The sequence below is a fragment of the Oncorhynchus mykiss genome, chromosome 13 (assembly GCF_013265735.2).
Source record: "Oncorhynchus mykiss isolate Arlee chromosome 13, USDA_OmykA_1.1, whole genome shotgun sequence".
Taxonomy (NCBI): Eukaryota; Metazoa; Chordata; class Actinopteri; order Salmoniformes; family Salmonidae; genus Oncorhynchus; species Oncorhynchus mykiss.
The window spans coordinates 31628384-31650246 of record NC_048577.1 but is presented as its reverse complement, the minus strand read 5'-3'; the positions used below and the strand labels follow the sequence as shown (position 1 = coordinate 31650246).

Below are 21863 nucleotides of genomic sequence, written 5' to 3'. Positions count from 1 at the left end.
CCCAATTACCACAATATTGTCTCACACAGGTAGTCTTCTACTAGGAGTGAAGGGTGTACAGTAGTGCAATATACAACTAAATCTGTGTAGAGTTGACTATTGTACATTTGTAACCAGAAAGCGTTTGGAAATGCTACCACCACAACCACAGTAGTGTTCTGAAGAAGTGCTTCACTTCAGATGTACTGAATTCATGGGACTTTCTATAAATAGAGGATGTGTGTTTGCAGACCTGACTTCAACTATAATTTGTGCTGTTGGGGTCATGATTTACTCTTAAATTGTGACAGTTGGGTCAATTTCCTTCCCTGTGCTTAACACACATGTATAGCTTCTTTAAGGGCACTTAAACTCCAAGGGTGTCTGCCGAAGCATATAAACTAAAAAAAAAAAAATGAAAGATGGTTAATTCTGGAAAAGGCTTGATTTTTATTTAATAAAATGCACTTATTTCAATCGGTTAGAATCACTTGATGCTGTAATGCATACATTTTTAGACTATAACAGAAGCATTGTGGTTGACATACAAGAGTAAGTGTGTGTACACATGACATTGTTTCACAACCCTTGATAGTATTACTGGACCTTGGTACATAGTTAAATTCACTGGACTTAAGTTTTGTTAAATCACCAATGATATGCATGCAGTCTTCTGCTTCATCTACAAAGGAAATTTATTTTGAGTAAAGACATGCATTCAGTAATCTTCTTTCCAAAAACAAAGTGGTTGCGTTGTCAGAGGAGATAGTGTATCTTTTCTGCCTAGTTGCGTCACTGTCTTCATACAAAACACCAAGCTGAACTGCCTACAGCAGCTCATATCAGTCTCGTTCTGCAACTATTTATTAATCATTCACCGAACTCACAAACACTTATTGGTCTTAAAAGAACAAAAAAAGGGCCCACAAGAACAAAGCAAAGGTGCCCCTTTGGAGTTGTGCTTTTCCTCTTAATTCAGCATGATCTGTGGGGATTTAATAGGTACTAGTTCCACCTTGCACACCTTGGTTTCATAAGCCCACCATATTTCTTATACTCAAATCCTTTCAAATCTCCACAACTGGCTAGGGGCTGTTTTTTCTCCCTTCTACTTTGCAGGGGCGAACCCCATGCGGTCTGCGTCCCTGTCAAACACGCTGTAGTAGCGTCCAATGAACACATCTCCGAGGATCCACAGCGGTCCAGCCGGAGGAGGGATGTCCATTGCCATGAAGCCTGACAGACAGATTTTTAGACCCATCTGGGACTCCTGCAACACATAGGGGAGAAGCTTTGAATGATTTGTCACACTTCAACCTCTACTCGACCCATCTACAGGTATGTCCACAGAATGAAATAGATACATTTCCTAGACGTAATAAAACGCATCTCTATGCATGCGAACTGTGATTAACCGTTTAATTCATGCTGATTGATGTCAAATTTCACAGACTACAGGCAGGCCACAGTGAACACTGATCAGAAGGCGTAATTTACCTTCAGGATATAGTCATCTCCAGTCAAGTTGAACATCTTCCCTCCTAGGTTGAATGCGATGACGGGGAGAGATGGAACCTTCTTACAGTCAATCCAATACTGAGAGGAAGTGAAAGTTAAAAATAATTGCATGTACTTCACAAATCAAAACTTAACTTCTGTCAGTACAATACAAATAAACAATGGAGGTTACAAGAAAATAGAGCCTTACCAAACATGATTGAGATCTTTTGTTGACCATTCAGGAGAACTAAAACAGAGGTTGGAACTGACAGAACAACAGGTAGACATTTAACCTACCTCTCCCATCAGTAGAGGCAAGGCGCCGATGGCCTTGTGCAGCGCCCTGACCTCCTCTACAGGCCCGGTGATGAGGGATGTTCCCGTGTCAACAATCGCCTGGCAACCGGCCTTGCACAGCGTCAACTGGTTGCCCACTTCCACACTGCAGAGCACCAATTAGCTGTGATCACTCAAGACATAACTTTTGTGTGCGATTTTATAAAATCGGTTGAAGGACATGCATCTGGTGTAATAGAAGCAATTATTGTTACCATGATTGTCTTTGATTATTTAAATTTACATGAAGATTGCCATTTTTCCATTCACTATAATGGGAACCCTGCTTTCTGGAAACAGCATGCAGTACCCCATCAGCCTTGAACTTCATGGCTTCAACGAGGGGGCAGTTCTCTTGTATGGATATTATAATAGAGCCTCTGTGTAGATGAGAACCAAGTTGCTTACTTGTTCATCTCGATCTGCCAATAGGCCTTGCGTGTGACGTTGACATAGTGCAGGTCTCCAGTGTAGTACAGTGGGTCTGTGCCTCCCAGCATCAGCTCTCCTCCTACAGCAGCCGATGGATCTCTAAGGAACAGGATATCAAAGGGGTTACAAGTTATTCGTTCATTGAATAAATCTACTAGTGCACTGGAAGAGGGTCTTGATCAATCTAATATCAGAATATGTATTAACTCAACCCCATTGAAGCTAGTGGCGACAAGAATAGAAAGTTGTACAAGTTATGAAAATGAATTGAATTAACCTGTGGTTTATGTTCAAAGACTTTACCCATAAAAAGGAAGCCATTTTAAAGCTGCAATATGTAACTTTTTGGGTGACCCAACCAAATTCACATAGAAATGTGAGTTATAGATATGTCATTCTCATTGCAAGCAAGTCTAAGCAGTAGATATGTTATGTGCACTATTTCTATGCTTCCATTAAGTTATTGTTGCATCTTACTTTCAGTTTTGTACACCATCAAACTGCTGAAAATACAATATTTTTGGTCAAATGGAAAATATAGTTCAACAGCAGTTTAGATGGTACAATGATTCTCTACACTATAACGTGCTTGTTGTCACAAACTGAAATTAGGTTAACTATTTCACTTCCTTGTTTGAGGAAATATGACAGCAAATTTAGTTAAAGAATTTCAGGATAACAAGAGCTCAAAATATCCCAGTTCAAAACCAAGAAACTCATTTCAGTTGACCAGGACAAAAGTTTTAAAACAAATCACAGTCAACAAACCACACATTGACCTAGGGCCCTCAGTAAGAATGTATTCAAAAAGGTAAAACCCCTAAAACCAACCAACCTGCTAATATAGAAGGAAAATATGTTCTGAGGCAACAGCTTGGCAGCCATGGCGGTGTCAAACACCGGGGTTATATTTCTGACAGATATGGTAGGGTAGCCCATGCCCAGCACCCCGTCAAAGCGTGCCACTGCAAACGTGATGCCAGGTTGCTTTATGGCCTCACCAAACTGTTGACCAGTGACCTGCATGCCGGCCAACTGAGAAAAGGATGGAATGAAGAACAGGAAGTGTGATGTACAAAGCAGACTATTATTGAATACTAAAACAGTGAGGTTTACAGACAATACACAGTAAGGAATGGTATGCAGACTATGCTCCACATTCAATCACTTAAAATGGACAGCGGTAAAATGACACAAAAATGCTGTGGATTTGCCCACTTAAATGAGAGGAATGCAAAGGAACAATGGACAACACAGAACAGTCCACTTACAGAGACGGTGTCCCCACTGATGAACCCAGACAAGCTGCCTCTGCCATACTGGATGGAGAACTTGGTGCCATTCTGAACGTAGCTGCTCGACTTCTTGGAGTTATAACGATGGTGGAGCCCTAAGCAGAGGTGCAATATGAAGTTCACACCTTTCTCAGGCTGGATAAATGGCATTAATTTTCATACAAAACAAACACGTCCTTCACGTCCTTCCAATGCCAAAACATGGCTGAGCAAACAAGGTATTTGCAACTTTAGCTTTTGCACCCATCTCATATGATAGGAGACTCGGCAGGTAGTAAAACCATAATGTTATGAGTGAAGTGCATAGCCACGGGAAGTAGTTTGGGAGTGGGGTGCTGCAGCGACAGGATGCAAAAATTGTTTTTAAAAATCTGCACTGTAGACATCTATATTGTCCGCTAATACAGGACTAGTGAAGGCCCAGTGCACTAATGTGAATTTTTTTTCAACTAAATGTATTTCTATTTCAGTGTTCACAAGCATTTGTAACATGTACAAAACAGTTAATCTGATCAAATGGCGCTGACAGAGACGGCAGCATAGCAGCTAGCTCTTAGGAAACTTAAGTATTTTTTATGTACATTTTTTTTTTACATTATTAGCTCAGGAAATGTGTGTCATTACATTCAGCTATAGGATATTAGAGCGGCGGTAACTCACCAGAACTACCTGCATTACGACCAGGAATACGACTTCCCTGGATTAGATCCTTTGTTCACTCTCCCCAGAGAAATTTAACTCATTCCACAGGCTGACCCAAAACGTCACTGGCGGAGGAGAGGCGGCCTGCTGGTTCAACTTAGGAGGTGCGCACACCACCCGCCGCTTCCAAGTATATTACTCCCTGATATTTGGAACTTTGGATAACAAAGTTGAGTTGAGAACAAGGATTTTTTCCCAGAGAGACATCAGGGCCTGTATCATACTTTGTTTCACTGAAACATGTCTCTCTCGGGATACTCCGTCAGAGTTGGTAAAGCCAGCAGGATTCTTACTACACCGCAGACAGGAATAAATATCTCTCCGGGAAGCAGAAGGGCGTTTCATGATTAACGACTCATGGTGTAATTCTAGGAACATACAGGAACTCAAGTCCTTTTGTTCACCTGATCTAGAGTACCTCAATTAAATGCTGACCATAATATCTCCTAAGAGAATTATAATCCGTCATTGCCACGGCTGTTTACATCCCATCCCAAGTCATTACCTCAACATTCATCAAATAAGACGTTGGTTTCTCGCGATGTGGTTGGTTTTCCTTTTGTAGTCCTTGCCACATACGTCTCGTGTTTGAGCCGTTGAATTGCAACTCCACTTTATCTCTATACTGACATTTAGCTTGTTTGATTGCTTTGCGGAGTGAATAACTACACTGTTTATATTCTGCCATATTCCCAGTCACCTTGCCAGGGTTAAATGCGGTGGTTCGAGTGCACATACATGCATACATAATGAACAAAAATAAACGCAACATGTAGTATTGGTCCCATGTTTCATGAGCTGAAATAAAAATATCCCATACTCTCAAAAAACAAATTTAACTCAGATTTTGGGCACCAATTTGTTTACATCCCTGTTCGTGAGTATTTCTCCATTGCCAAGATAATCCATCCACCTGACAGGTGTGGCATATAAAGCTGATTAAACAGCATCATTATTACATATGTGCATATGGGGAAGAAATGCAACTCAAATGTGCAGTTATGTCAAGTTGAGGGAGTGTACAATTGGCATGCTGGCTGCAGGAATGAATGTTAATTTTCTCTACCATAAGCCACCTTCAACATCCTTTTAAAGAATTTGACAGTCCGTCCAACCAGCTTCACAACCACACCAGCCAAGGACCTCCACATCCAGCTTCTTCACCTGCAGGACCGTCTGAGACCAACCACCATCTGAGAACAGCCACCAGGATTTTCTGATGAAACTATGGGTTTGCACAAAGAATACCTGCAAATTGTCAGAAACCATCTCAGGGAAGCTCATCTGAATGCTCGCCGTAATCACCAGGGCATCGTAACCGACTTCACTGGTCAAATGTTCATTTGCATGCTGGAGAAGTGTGCTCTTCACAGATTAATCCCAGTTCCAACTGTAGCGGGCAGATGGCAGATAGCGTGTACGGCATTGTGTGGGTGAGCGGTTTGCTGATGTCAACATTGTGAACAGAGTGCCCCATGGTGGCGGTGAGGTTATGGTCTGGGCAGGCATAAGCTACGGACAATGAACACAATTGCATTTTATCGATGGCAGTTTGAATACACAGCGATATTGTGACGAGATCCTGAGGCCCATTGTCGTGCCATTCCTCCGCCACCATGTTTCAGCATAATGCATGGCCCCATGTCGAAAGGATCTGTACACAATTCCTGGAAGCTGAACATTTCCCAGTTCTTCCATGGCCTGCATAGTACATTGAGCATGTTTGGGATGCTCTGGATCGACATGTATAGAAGTGTGTTCCAATTCCCGCCAACATCTTCACACAGCCATTGGAGAGGAGTGGGACAACATGCCACAGGCCACAATCAACAGCCTGGTCAACTCGATTTGAAGGAGATGCTGCACGAGGCAAATTGTGGTAGCACCAAATACTGACTCGTTTTCTGATCCACACCCCTACCTTTAAGGCATCTGTGACCAAAAGACGCATATCTGTATTCCCAGTGATGTGAAATCCATAGATTAGGGACCAATTTGTTAATTTAAATGGACTGATTTCCTTATATTAACTGTAACTCAGTAACACATTAATTCCCCCCCCCCCCAGCACCCCTACTTCCTGCGGCTATGGTAAAGTGCAGTGAATGCAATAATAGACTGACTCACAGCATGCGACATCCAGGAAGGAGCAGTGAATGGAGGGCACCCACAGGTTGGAGGAGCCAGTGTCAAACAGCACAGTAAAATCCTGGGGTGGTGTGCCTATGCTGATCACCCCATAGTACTGAGCCTGTAGAGAGATTTGATACAAACAACATTCATATGATAAATACATATGCCTAAGTCTATACTACAATTCTCTTCTCCTCGCTCATAGGGAGAGATTCTGAATGTGCAAGCTTTTATTCAACCACATGATCTTCAATCTGGGCCATAATTAGAAGATTGGCCATGTTATGAAGGGTTGGAACAAAAGCCTGCACACCCAACTCCTGGAGAACCCTGGCTTTACTTATAATTGCTTTAGTCAGCCTAGAACAAGCTAGAGTTAACCCAGGCCTAGTGATAATATCCACTTACATCCATGAAGTTGGTGAGTCTCTCAACTGGCACTTTCGGGCTCGGAGTGTTTATTGGTACGTTAGTTCCTGCACCACCAACGGTCTTGGCCATGTCCTGGAGTTGTTCAAAACTCATCCCATTGTCACTCATCAGGCGGCGCATACTGCGCGTCTTGTGGAGGGGAATTCTAAGGGCAAATATGTATGATAAGGAAAATAGAGACCATTTTTGTCGTAATTTGTTTAACGAATCATGCAGAACTCGTGCGCTCTACTTCCTGTTTTATACAAGTGTTCTACTGATGGCTCCATTCATTTACGAGCAGCTTGGTTTAATGTACAATCTATGTTAACCTCAATGCAAACTAGATGTCATGGACATGCCAGCGTTATGGAAACGTTCTACGTGTGCACCAAAATCTGAACTACATGTGCCTAAACAAACATGCATGTAATAACAATTGCATAATGTCAGGAAATTAAACTACCCCAGAGATAACCTATTCTCACAGGATGGCGTAAGAGTAATTATTATTTAGTTATTCAAAAGTTTCCCAAACAGTAGAAAAATATTTTTACCTTATAATAGCAGAGCTGTGCGCTATCAACAGCGCGATGGTTATATACAATATTTTAAGACACTTCATATTCTGTCTTTGATAGACCAACTGGATGGTAAGTTCTTTCACTTTAAGCACGAATTTTGGACGTCCAACCCGTCTGTCCACAGAAGACCCGAGCACTATCAAATCTACGCACTAAACCCAGTTATATCCGTATGTCTTTCGGTGATTTCCGTAAACACTCGGTTTTCTTCACTCGGCCTAACACTGATTGGAGAGAGCACATACATTAGACGGTCTTATTGGCTAGTAAAGTGTCCATCCTTTTAAATTGGTCTGTGCAATCGGGGATCCTTTGGACGTCCGGAGTGGACGTTTTTTATATACTGCACAGTTGATTCAAATTATAAAAGCTTGGGGGGGATCCTGGATAGCACCGACCATTATAAATCAGCCACCATACTACCCACTTGACAAGTCGTTGTCTCCGGATCACAAGATACACGGAGAAGGGTCTGATTGCGGCCCGCAATTCGGGGCGTTGCTGCATCTGCAAGAACCCCTCTTAAAGACCGACTGCCTTTAAAAAGCAACGCATCACTTTTAAAACAGCCTATCGGGCATCGATATGAGTCGTAAAAAGTTATTATAGTGTCAAAATTTACTACAAAGTGTAAATATAATAATTTTGGTAATAAAGTCAGTCTCGTCTAAAACGGAGTTTCGAACATCCGTTTGTCACACCGGGTACGTCCCTTGAAAGCTTTTCTGAAAAGCAAGGTCTTGAGCTGTGCCTTAAAGGAGGACAGAGATTCTTCAGCCCTAATAGTGTCTGTAAGTGCGTGTCACAGCCGTGGAGCAGCGCAACTGAAAACCATCTCCCATAGTTTTTAGTCTGCTGCAGGGAGACGAACCTGGAGTAGCGAAGGGTGCGTCTGGGGCAGGATGGCAGATTGAGGTCAGACAGGTACTTGGGTTCAGAGTTGTGGATAGCTTGGTAGGTGTGAACCAGGATTTTGTAGTCCATGCGTGAGCATATGGGGAGCCAGTGGAGGTTGAGCAGCACTGTAATGATGTGCTTGTGGTGGAGCTGTGGGTGAGGACACGTGGAGCAAAGTTTTGGACATATTATAGCCAGTTCAGGAACTTGGCAGATGTGCCAACCAAAAGGGCATTACAATAGTCCAGACTGGATGAAATAAAGTCGTGGATGAGTTGCTCAGCTGCAGGTTTTTTATTTATTTAACCTTTATTTAACCAGTTGGCGAGTTGAGAATCAGTTCTCATTTACAACTGCAACCTGGACCGAGGTAAAGACAGTTTCAGGTTGGATATTCCACGATATATGTCTGTAGTCTTCCTTACTCCACCAACAGCAGTTAGGGACTGTCAACATAGTGACAAATCTAATTTCAATAGCTATTTAACCATTACTCCTAAAACGTTCAAAACTGGTTCTAGCTAACCCGATGGCATAGATACACATTGCACACATTTATTTTTTGTCAATTTACATCTCGCACTATTTTTAATTATTTATTAACATTTTTGAATTTCAATAGCTCATTGGTCATTTGACCAACTGGACTCAAACAAGGTTCAGAATGTTCACTGACTACCCTTCTATATTGCACACCCTTTAGTTTGTCCATTTTCATCTCACAAGATCTTACATGAATATGTCTAAATTTAACATTTCAAGAGCTCCTTGGTCATGTGACCTACCAACCTCAAACAAGGTTCAGAATGTTGACTGACTATACCTTCATATTGCACGCTCTGATGTTTGTCTACTTTCATATCATGCTATTAGACTTAAATCTGTAAGTGTTGCAGGCCTTCATTTCACATTTCACATGGGTGTTAAAAACATGTTTTGAAGTTAACAAATGTTCCAGCCTCGCAATAACTATCTTTCACATGGACACTGAAAAGATCTGCAAATGGCTGTATGTGGTATGGATCAAGGACAGGAGAGGTGTTCGAAGCAGAGATGCTTTTATGAAAACAATGTTTCACATGCTCTTTTTAATCACAGTAATAGGCAGTGATTTGTCAGTCAGAGTGAGCTTGATAAGGTGAAACAATAATTTTCATAGCATCACTTTCATACACTGTACATTAAGACAAATCCTTCTACGTTGAGAATTAGAACGCAGTTTACATAACCTGATAAGGACTTGATATTTGAGTGCATTCACAACAAGCCACCTGCAGACAACTTACAAAATGCAATAGTGCATTTGAGGGTTCGTTTTTCTGATGAAAATAGTTATTTGATGCATGGCCTACTATTTCTAACTGGAAAAATTAATTCCTACGTCTTTTGTGAGTAAAATCCTTTTTCCAAAATTGATTTAGGTAAATTTTTGTGAAGAGGTATGAGGGTTGTGATGTGGGTCATTTAATAGTAAAATAATTTAAGGGATCAATACATTTCTATATTGCTTCCCCAGTGCACAGTCTAGCAGTCTGACTAAAGTGCCAGAGGTATGAGGAGAGACATCCTCCTTTGTATTTATGGGAGCAAATATTTCCTAGAACTAGAACACAATGCATCAATACAAAAAAAAAAAAAAAAAAGACATTACTGACCATGAGTAACCTCAACCTTGTGGGTCTGTGGGTGTTTGGGCCAATAAAGTGCCAGTGACGAGTCTTTCTTGCCCCTATGAACGGGGACACATGGCAATAGTTTTTTTACTGGAGTACACTAAACCCTAATTGGGGCTCTTTTCTTGACACATAGTAGCAGTTTACTAGATAAGAAGTCAAGAAGATCAAAAAGTAGATTGTTGTAAGGGTGTATTACGTCCTGTGCTGACCACATTGTCATATCCATTCTGGATTCTGAGTGGTAAAATCATAGCTGAAAAATGCCTCTATGTATGTGTATACATTTTCCCTAAAGTCAGAACTGCCAAAGTTGCAATTTATTGCAGAGTTCTGTCATGCTATCCAGGTTTGTGCCCAAACAGTTCAAGCTTCTACTTTAAAAAATTCACCTTTCCAGAAAAACGTCTCCCACTGTTGCCACTTGTTACAGACCCCCCTCAGCCCCCAGCTGTACCCTGGACACCATATGTGAATTAATTGCCCCCCATTTATCTTCAGAGTTTGTACTGTTAGGTGACCTAAACTGGGATATGGTTAACACTCCGGCCGTCCTACATTCTAAACTAGATGCCCTTAATCTCACCCAAATAATCATGGAACCTACCAGGTACAACCCCAAATCCGTAAACTCGGCACCCTCAGATATCATCCTGACCAACCTGTCCTCTAAATACACCTCTGCTGTCTTCGACCAGGATCTCAGCGTCCGTAATGGGTCCGCGGTCAAACGACCACCCCTCATCACAGTCAAACGCTCCCTAAAACTCTTCAGCGAGTAGGGCTTTCTAATCGACCTGGCCCGGGTATCCTGGAAAGACATTGACCTCATTCCGTCAGTAGAGGATGTCTGGTTATTCTTTAAAAGTGCTTTCCTCACCATCTTAAATAAGCATGCCCCGTTCAAAAAATGTAGAACTAAGAACAGATATAGCCCTTGGTTCACCCCAGACCTGACTGCCTTTGACCAGCACAAAAACATCCTGTGACGTACTGCATTAGCATCGAATAGCCCCCGCGATATGAAACTTTTCAGGGAAATTAGGAACTTATTGGCAGTCTTAACAGCCTTGGTTTCTCAAATGACTGCCTCGCCTGGTTCACCAACTACTTCTCAGATAGAGTTCAGAGTGTCAAATTGGAGGGGCTGTTGTCCGGACCTCTGGCAGTCTCTATGGGGGTGCCACAGGGTTCAATTCTCGGGTCGACTCTTTTCTCTGTATACATCAATGTTGCTCTTGCGGCTGGTGATTCTCTAATCCACCTCTACGCAGACAAAATTATTTTGTATACTTCAGGCCCTTCTTTGGACACTGTGTTAACTAACCATACAACTCTCCTTCAGTGGCCTCCAACTGCTCTTAAATGCAAGTAAAACTAAATGCATGCTCTTCAAACGATCGCTGCCAGCAACTGCCCGCCTGCCTAGCATCACTACTCTGGACGGTTCTGACTTAGAATATGTGGACAACTACAAATACCTAGGTGTCTGGCTAGACTGTAAACTCTCCTTCCAGACTCATATTAAGCATCTCCAATCCAAAATTAGAATCTAGAATTGGCTTCCTATTTCGCAACAAAGCATCCTTCACTCATGCTGCCAAACATACCCTCGTAAAACGGACTATCCTACCTGTCCTTGACAAAATAGCCTCCAACACTCTAGTCAACAAATTGGATGCGTCACCAAAGCCCCATATACTACCCACAACTGCGACCACTGCGACCTGTATGCTCTCGTTGGCTGGCCCTCGCTTCATATTCGTCGCCAAACCCACTGGCTCCAGGTCATCTGCAAGTACTTGCTAGGTATAGCCCCATCTTATCTCAGCTCACTGGTCACCATAGCAGCACCCACCCATAGCTTGCGCTCCAGCAGGTATATTTCACTGGTCACCCCCAAAGCCAATTCCTCACTTGTCTGCCTTTCCTTCCAGTTCTCTGCTGCCAATGACTGGAACGAATTTTAAAAAATCACTGAAGCTGGAGACTCATATCTACCTCACTATCTTTAAGCATCAGCTATCAGAGCAGCTTACAGATCATTGCATATGTAAATAGCCCATCTGTAAATAGCCCATCCAACTACCGCATCCCCATTTTGTTATTTAATTTTTTGCTCCTTTGCACCCCAGTATCTCTACTTGCACATTCATCTTCTGCACATCTATTACTCCAGTGTTTATTTGCGAAATTGTAATTATTTCGCCACTATTGCTATTGAGCTATTGAAATTCGAATGTAAAAAAAAGTTTGTATTTTGTTTACTAATTCAACTAGGAATACAAAATGCTGCTCACATTTCCACATGTTTATTAGCTTTGGAAAGCGAATTAATGTCCAAATCATGAAAATTAGACCTGTGCAATGTTGTGCGCAATTTATCCAACATAATGACACTTATTTGGAGTATGTGGCTCAAGTGGTTTGAAAGCTATTGAGGTTTGAAAGCTCGAATATCACAACATCACAGAGTTACACATAAACAAATGTACAGTCAATAACACAAAAGAAAATAAAAAAAGAAAATTCTATGTACAGTGTGTGCAAATGAAGAAGAGTAGGGAGGTAGGCAATAAATAGGCCTTTCAGCCTTTCTGTCAAGACGCACACAGATGCCAGCGCAATAACATCGATAGTGAGACAGACCTGCCCAGCAGCTCCGACTTTGTTTACAAAAGACTACACAAGAAATACTGCACAAAACACCTTAGATAGATGTAAAATTACACAACTAAAACATCCTCTGCAAAAACGTCTAAATTAATTACAGATTTCTTGAGTTTGTATCAATTCGGGTGATTTTGAGGAAGTGAAAAAGGCTTCCACTTCTACAGTGACTCGTGAGTGACAAATATCATTAACCAAACATGGGAATGATCAGGAGACTTGGTCCGTGTGCTTTTGGATAATTCATTTTATCTCGGCAAGGCCAAAAAGAGGAAACTAATAGTTTTAGAATTTTTCTAGTTGAAAACCAAAACGAAAACCAGGTGTCAACTCGTTTTCTCGTTTATGGTGTCCAAATTGGGAATAGACTAACAGAAAACAAATAAAAACAACATTTATCAAATGTGTTTTGTTTTGTTCATACCTGGAAATACACACCCCTAATAATATTCATGGATGGTGTATGTTTACAGTCTGGGTTGAGCTGCAGTGTCATTAGCACAGAGAAAGTCGTGTGACAGCCAGGTAGATAAAAATAGTAATGTTAGCTAAGATGCTTAACTTATCATGAAGTTGGCATGCCAATAGAAGGTACTCAACAACAACTGAAAAAAGTTGGCTTGCACCAACTGGCTGGCTAGCGTTAGCCGGCAAATGTTACTGCTGACTAGCTAGCAAGCTGGCTAACTGACTGTCTAGCAGGTTGGCTAGTTAGTCATGCTAGCTAGTGGAAGTAAGTTAGTCCCTCATGCTAGCTATTAGTAGCTAGCTAGTGGAATTAAGTTAGTCCCTCAACTTGCTACATGATTAAGCTGCCCGGCCAGAGGTACCTGCTGCAGAAAGCTGACATTTCTACATTACATTCTGTAGCTAATTTATCTAGGTCTTCTGTCTGGCTGGTGCTTACTTACTGAGTAGGCTAATAATGCACTGCAGATACTGTAAATGGTTACCTAACTGTCCCTTTGCATATATATTTTACACATTCAATACAACAATATCCAATCAGGCAGTACATGGAGAGACACTCACCTGATCAGTGATCCTCGATCAGCAATGCTACCCTGAGACACTGTGAATAGACTTAGATCTTCAAATCAAAATCAAATCAAATGTATTTATATAGCCCTTCATACATCAGCTGATATCTCAAAGTGCTGTACAGAAACACAGCCTAAAACCCCAAACAGCAAGCAATGCAGGTGTTGAAGCACGTTGGCTAGGAAAAACTCCCTAGAAAGGCGAAAACCTAGGAAGAAACCTAGAGAGGAACCAGGCTATGAGGGGTGGCCAGTCCTCTTCTGGCTGTGCCGGATGGAGATTATAACAGAACATGGCCAAGATTTTCAAATGTTCATAAATGACCAGCATGGTCAAATAATAGGCCTGGGACAGGTAGCACATCCGGGGAACAGGTCAGGATTCCATAGCCGCAGGCAGAACAGTTGAAACTGGAGCAGCAGCACAGCTAGGTGGACTGGGGACAGCAAGGAGTCATCATGCCAGGTAGTCCTGAGGCATGGTCCTAGGGCTCAGGTCCTCCGAGAGGGAGAAAGAAAGAGAGAATTAGAGAGAGCATGCTTAAATTCACATAGGACACTGGATAAGACAGGAGAAGTACTCCAGATATAACAAACTGACCCTAGCCCCCCGACACATAAACAACTGCAGCATAAATACTGGAGGCTGAGACAGGAGTGGTCAGGAGACACTGTGGCCCCATCCGATAATATCCCCGGACAAGGCCAAACAGGAAGGATATAACCCCACCCACTTTGCAAAAGCACAGCCCCCACAGGGATATCTTCAACCACCAACTTACCATCCTGAGACAAGGCCAAGTATAGCCCACAAAGATCTCCGCCACGGCACAACCCAAGGGGGGGCGCCAACCCAGACAGAAAGATCACATCAGTGACTCAACCCACTCAAGTGACGCACCCCTCCTAGGGACGGCATGAAAGAGCACCAGTAAGCCAGTGACTCAGCCCCTGTAATAGGGTTAGAGGTAGAGAATCCCAGTGGAAAGAGGGGAACCGGCCAGGCAGAGACAGCAAGGGCGGTTTGTTGCTCCAGAGCCTTTCTGTTCACCTTCACACTCCTGGGCCAGACTACACTCAATCATATTACCCACTGAAGAGATGAGTCTTCAGTAAAGACTTAAAGGTTGAGACCGAGTTTCATTGAAATGTACAGCTGTGTGTCATCTGCATAGCAGTGAAAGTTAACATTATGTTTTCAAATGACATCCCCCAAGAGGTAAAATATATAGTGAAAACGATAGTGGTCCTAAAACGGAACCTTGAGGAACACCGACATTTACAGTTGATTTGTCTGAGGACAAACAGAGACAAACTGATCTTCCTTGAATTGTATGTGTGTAAGTAACTGGGGGTGGGGAGAGGAGTGTACTGCAGATGTTTGTGGTGGCCTGGCTGGTCATTTGTTAGTAGGCTGTAGCCTCAGGCCTTTGCCTCTTAAATATTTAACATATATCTGTTGCAGTAATTCTGAAAAACATGTTTATTTTATAGCAGAGTGAACAAATGGGAACATTTGTGCAGTCAAAAGGGAATATTCAGACCACACCTTCAACTGTATATGTTTAAAATATTTAGTGAAGTGAGTGACAGACTGGGCTCAACATTAACTACTTAGTATAACACTTGAACTATGCATGTCACATGTGTATGGATCATAATAGGTCATATCTAGTATCCATTAAAGCGACATTCACAATGCAAATTCAGTGAATTTCATACATTTTGACATTTGCTCAGTACTTGAAGGGATGTGGCCAGTAGTGAATAGATGTGTAAAGACAAAGTAATATCATGAAATCAAATATTGTCTTAGCTTGTAACTTATAAAATATTCAAGTTGATTTGGGATCACAGATAAAATGTAGAAATGACATACACTACAGTTCAAAAGTTTGGGGTCACTTAGAAATGTCCTTGTTTTGAAAGAAAAACACATGTTTTGTCCATTAAAATAACATCAAATTGATCAGAAATACAGTGTAGACATTGTTAATGTTGTAAATGACTATTGTAGCTGGAAATGGCAGATTTTTTATGGAATGGGCCTCTGAACACCTATATTCCATAAAAAATCAGCCATTCCAGCTAAAAGTCATTTACAACATTAACCATGTCTACACTGTATTTCTGATCAATTTGATGTTATTTTAATGGGCAAAAAAATGTTTTTCTTTCAAAAACAAGGACATTTCTAAGTGACCCCAAACTTTTGAACGGTAGTGTATATCGCCCTACCATTTCCAAAAGGGAATGTTGTGAAAATGGTTGGATATCCTTTTCATTGGTTGGTTGTTGTGTTATCATTAAAACAACGCAAACTTTCAGTGTGAAACTAAAGCCTTAACCCACATTATGGCTAAACGTGTTTGTCATCGCTCATAGTTAGATGTATCTTGTATTTCTGAGTATTGGATCTTCCTCACACAGTAGACTTGATATCAGGGGGGGAAGTGCAACATTTCAAAACAAAGCTCTCACTGGAGATTTGCCATGTAAAAAGACAAGCGAGAGTTTGCAGCGATTTGATGTAGTGGTTTCCCATCATTCTGCCCCTAGCCTCCTATACCCCCCAGGAAGTCATTCTTGGTGAAGTCGTCCACCTCCCATCCTTACAGGTGGATTCAGACAGCCAAGAGGAAAACGCATCAACGGTAAGGATGATGCCAGAAGGAAAATTGCCAATTTTTCAAATCCTTCTTTGACAGTGTTAAAGATTTTTGCATTGCATTTGATATAATTATAGGGACAATGGAAGCCCATGGAATAGCCAGACACCAGGGTCTGCCAGGTCAAGGAGCCGGTCCCCCTTTTGGCCAAACTTTGTGACTGCTGGTGACCAACGGCCTCAGATGTCAGAGCCCCAGGTGAGTAGAAGCCAAGTGAGTTCAAATGCAGGACAGCACTAACCTCTTCCCCATACTCAATTGCTATGACAGCACTAAAAATGTATGATTTAAAGACATGAAGAAATGCACCTTATACTGTCGTATGGAGGACACCTGGGTTTCAAAACTCTGGTTGGTCACAATAGCTACATTATCATTTAATTCATCCTAATGGGCTGTAACAGTAAGTACTCATATTCATATTATTCATATTATAATAATAATACTAATTTGGGAAGGTGCTTATATTTGTCTTGATACACAAAAGTGTGTAATGGAAATGTATTTATTATTTTTGGCATATCCCAACTTCCCCTGAGACACACCCGCAGGGAGTAGAGTCACCATTGTACAGCGCGCCTGGAGCAATTAGGGTTAAGTGCCTTGCTCAAGGGCACTTTGGCAGATTTTTTTTTTTACCTTGTCGTTTCAGGTATTCAAACCAGCAACCTTTCCGTTACTGGCCCAAAGCTCTATGACACCACAACAGTCTATATACCGTTTAACTGCACATAATCGTGACTTTGTGATTTGTGTCTCAGCTAAGTCTAACAGGAAGAAGTCAATCTGTGTACCAAATCTAGACTCAGCCAGCATTACCCCAGTTAATGTCCCACTCAGAGCCCCTGGACAAGAGACAGAACCCAGGCTTCCCAGGCCTCTCCTGAAGCTACAGCAATGTGATGGATACCCAGGTGAGTCAACAACACGCTCTTCTCGTGTTTCATTACATCTCGGCTCTTCTAATCAGTTTTCCTGTCAGAACCAGCGTAGAAGATGCTGCTGTGCAGAGGCCGGGGCCTCTTCCTCTTTTTCCCCTCTCATTCTTCCCTTTCTAGTCTGGCTCACTTTGTTTTGCAGTTAATGTTCCAATTTGATTGATGAACTGTTTTGACAGACCTCCAATCAGACTGGCTCCCTAACAGACTATCAGAGCCCCCGTTTGAACCCCCGTCCTGTTCACCGCCCTCCAGTTCCTCCCAAGACGTATGGCACTCTTCTGAGGCCCTCTCCATCTGCAGGTGGGGACGATGACAATGTTGATAGATCTAAACTTGGAATGACTGAGAAGGTAAACAAAGAGAACCACTGAATAAGCCAGTATATAGTGTATACAGTAAGATAGCTTGAATAAAACAAATCAACCCACTACTCTACGCTGTGGTTTAACACAGGCCTTCGACGGGTTTAGCAAAAAATAAACCTTCCCCTCCTCCTCTCCCATGGCCTGTGAGACCCCCTCGGTCCCCCATGATGTCCCGCTCCTCTTCAGCCTCTTCAGAGTATGAGAGGACGCTACCAGAAATGCACCTACTACAGCCTCAGGTGAGAGAGAGTACTTCATATTCATTGCAAAGAAGAAAAGACATCAATGTTCACTGTTTTATCAGTGTAACTTTACTTTCTGTCAATCAGATATCTTTGCTTTCTTTGTATTGGTATAGGATTCCATAGAACAAAAGCACAGTCAGTCCCCTCGCCCTGTTCGACCACCAGCTCTACCCAAATCTGAACCCCTGTCCTTGTATGGGGGCTATGACGTCAATAGATCCCAGAGTCCGACGGTAAGCATCCCTCAAGTTACTTTTTAGGCCCTCACATCAATTCACAACTAACATCGCTTCTGGGATTGTACATGTTCAATAGCGCTCAAACACAGACAATGAGAGGTTGCCTCACCCCTCACGGCCCCCACCATGGTCGGGAGGGCCCCCCTCCCACACCCGGTCTCATTCCCCCTCAGGGATTGGCCACACAACTCCAATCCCTACTGCAGGAGAAAGCCGTACATGCCCCTGTCTCCAACTGGTGCTGACAGAAGCACAAACGCAGCTCACGACTATACATACACACATGGTGCCATTCAAAGGATATAGTACACCATTTATTTATTATGATATGATTTCATCTGAGGTGAAGCAGATACTGTATGTGTGTGACAGAGACAGGGAAGTGTTCACAGTGAAATATAACTACCTCTATTTATGTTCCTTCCTTCCTGAAACTCAAAAAGTCCCCTTATGGTTATTAAATGTACTTGTGTCTTGTTGATTTGTTGTCTTTGTTCATGTGTAACATGTGTTTTTGGGACACTTCACATGTGTAAGTGAAATTTCACGTGAAATAATTTGCAAACATGTTTTTGGAACATTTGGCATGAGACCATGTTATTGAGACCTTGATAATCAATGCACGGGCGCAAACCTCAGGGGGGGGGGGGGGGGGGGGGATGCGCACAGTGGAGACCTGGTCTGGACTTTCCACTGTAGTAGCACCAACGGAAACCCCTAAGCACCTACCTGAACACTCTCGCAACAACCCCGTGAGAGCCCTCTGTGGCCACGAAACAGTAGGGTTATGACAAGCTAACCAAGGTAGGCCCAGCACCACAGAATACGCAGGAGAATCAATAAGAAAAAGACTAATATTTTCCCTGCGACCCCCCCTGCCTTACCATACTCAAAAGGAGCGGTGGCCTCCCTGATAAACCCTGACCCTAATGGTGACTATCTAAGGCATGAACGGGGAAAGGCATATTTACAGGAACAGGTCCGATTCTCAGTGCCTAAGCCAAAACCAGGCTTCACATGAGGTTTCCCCTCTTTCTGTTGCTGTTCACCTGCATTATTAGATTATCCATAATTTCAATTTGATCTAAAAACCTATGTGTACCTATTTTTGTTTTTCAGCAGGAATATGAACATCTAATGAGATGGATGAAGACAGTGGGATGTGGGTTAAACATTATTAGCACAGATGTACAGTACCAGTCAAAAGTTAGGACACACCTACTAATTTCAGGGTTTTTCTTTACTTTTACTATTTTCTACATTGTAGAATAATAGTGAAGACATAACTATGAAATGACACATATGGAATCATGTAGTAACCAAAAAAAGTGTTAAACAAATATTATATTTTAGATTCTTCAAAGTAGCCACCCTTTGCCTTGATGACAGCTTTGCACACTCCTGGAATGCATTTCACTTAACAGGTGCGCCTTGAAAAAAGTTAATTTGTGAGCCAATCAGTTGTGTTGTGACAAGGTAGGGATGGTATACAGAAGTTAGCCCTATTTTGTAAAAGACAAAGTCCATATTATGGCAAGAACATCTCAAATAAGCGAAGAGAAATTACAATCCATCATTACTTTAAAACATAAAGGTCAGTCATTTGAAAGTTTGTTCAAGTGCAGTCGCAAAAACCATCAAGCGCTATGATGAAACTGGCTCTCATGAGGACCGCCACAGGAAAGGAAGACCCAGAGTTACCTCTGCTGCAGAGGATAACTTTGTTACAGTTACCACCCTCAGAAATTGCAGCCCAAATAAATGCTTTACAGAGTTCAAGTAACAGACAACATCAACTGTTCAGAGGAGAATGCGTGAGTCAGGCCTTCATGGCCTTCATGCTGCAAAGAAACCATTGCTAAAGGACACCGATAAGAAAAAGAGAAAAATCCCATCTGGTTTGCACTTAGTGGGACTGTCATTTGTTTTTCAACAGGACAATGACCCAACACACCTCCAGGCTGTGTAAGGGCTATTTGAGCAAAAATGAGAGTGATGGAGTGCTGCATCAGATGAGCTGGCCTGCACAATCACCCGACCTCAACCCAAATGAGATGGTTTGGGATGAGTTGAACCGCAGAGTGAAGGAAAAGCAGACAAAAAGTGCTCAGCATATGTGGGAACTCCAATCAATCAATCAATCAATCAAATGTGTTTATGAAGACATTTTTACATTAGCAGATGTCACAAAGTGCTATACAGAAACCCAGCCTAAAACCAGAAACAGCAAGCAACGCAGATGTAGAAGCATGGTGGCTAGGAAAAGACTCATGGGAAAACATTCCAGGTGAAGCTGGTTGAGAGAATGCCAAGAGTGTGCAAAGCTGTCAAAGGCAAAGGGTGGCTACTTTGAAGAATCTAAAATCTAAAATATATTTTGATTTTGATTTAATATCTTTTAGTTACTATGTGTTATTACATAGTCTTCACCATATGTGTTATGTCAATGTCTTCACTCTTATTTTACAATGTAGAAAATAGTAAAAATAAAGAAACCTTAAAATGACTAGGTGTGTCCAAGCGTATGACTGGTACTGTATATCGCATTATTTGACACAACATTACATTGTATTTAATTCATTTTTAAGGATGAAAGAACGTGCAACTGTTCTTCTGTAAAAACAAATCTACTGTTCTCAGCTGTTAGGATGCAATATGTGACCATAGATTACTGAGGGATAATACATTTGGTTTGTAATTGTGTATGTGTCTCTTTCAGGCTGGGAAAACATGCTTCCTTCATTTTATGGCCTCAGTCTAGAGGATGAAACCAGGTGAGACCTGACTAACCTCTTACTGTACACATGTGGTTAATACACCATTTCAAGGATAGAGCTTTGATCTTACATCCAATACAGGCAGGCATACCATTTAATCAGCCCTCTGTCTTTCATTAAATCGGTCTTTCCATCCCACCAGGGAGTTCAACCAGAGGTGCCTCTATGTGAAAAATGGCCTCTGTCTGTTCAACTGCCTGCTAATGAAGCGTAATGATACTCTGCGAGGCCTTTTCACAGAGCTCAACGACTTCGCCGAGAAGCCGGACAAAGTGCAAAAAACCAAAACCATGGCTATTGCAGGGGGCACCACGGACGCCATGGGAGGGACGGTGGCCATTGTGGGCATTGTCCTCACCCACATGACCATGGGTTCCTCCCTCATAGCCACAGCAATTGGGCGGGCATGGTGGCGTCGTCGGGTAGTGGGATAGGCATCAAAGCGGCCATGGGCAACAACAAAATCAACTCTGTGGACCGGAAGAGGCTGGAGGAGGTGGTGCAGAAGTACAAAGCCGAGATAGCAGACTTGGAGTTGTGTCTTTGTTTCATCCACAGTGGGATGGCTGAGCTGAGGCAGTACAACTTCCACAGGCTCCATCATGCTGATCCTGAGGCCCTGCAGATAGCCAGGGTGCTGGAGGCAGCGCATCCTGGGTGTAATAAGTCCCAACAGTTGGGCATGAAGTATGAGATGATCCTAAAGGGTTTGCCAGAGACATGGACCTGTATTATACTGACAAGGACAGCCAGAGGCTGAAAAGGGCTCTGAGACTAAGTTTGCAACCAGGATTCGTGGTGTGACCCAAGAGCTACAGGAGGAGCTCAGTGAACTGCACCAAGTGTGTCAGACTTTCTCTCTAGCAGCCAGTAGATTTTGAGGTGTGTGTGTGCCGTCGTTAATGCAGTAAAGGTCTGGCAATGTTTTGGACACATACAAGATATTGTTTTTTTAGGGGGAGGCCGGAGGGAGGT

The 21863-nt window shown here is 42.4% G+C and overlaps 1 protein-coding gene across 1 annotated transcript; it reads right to left on the bottom strand.

Moving 5' to 3' along the window:
* Positions 1-405: 405 nt before the first annotated feature.
* Positions 406-7865, bottom strand: LOC110486128 (cathepsin D). Its single transcript, XM_021557499.2, has 9 exons — positions 7346-7865; positions 6786-6954; positions 6372-6495; positions 3519-3637; positions 3083-3282; positions 2224-2346; positions 1777-1921; positions 1477-1575; positions 406-1249 (listed from the first exon to the last, which is right to left on the bottom strand). The coding sequence occupies exons 1-9, from the start codon at positions 7411-7413 to the stop codon at positions 1088-1090; spliced, it is 1209 nt and encodes a 402-aa protein (XP_021413174.1). The 5' UTR covers positions 7414-7865; the 3' UTR covers positions 406-1087.
* Positions 7866-21863: the final 13998 nt, after the last annotated feature.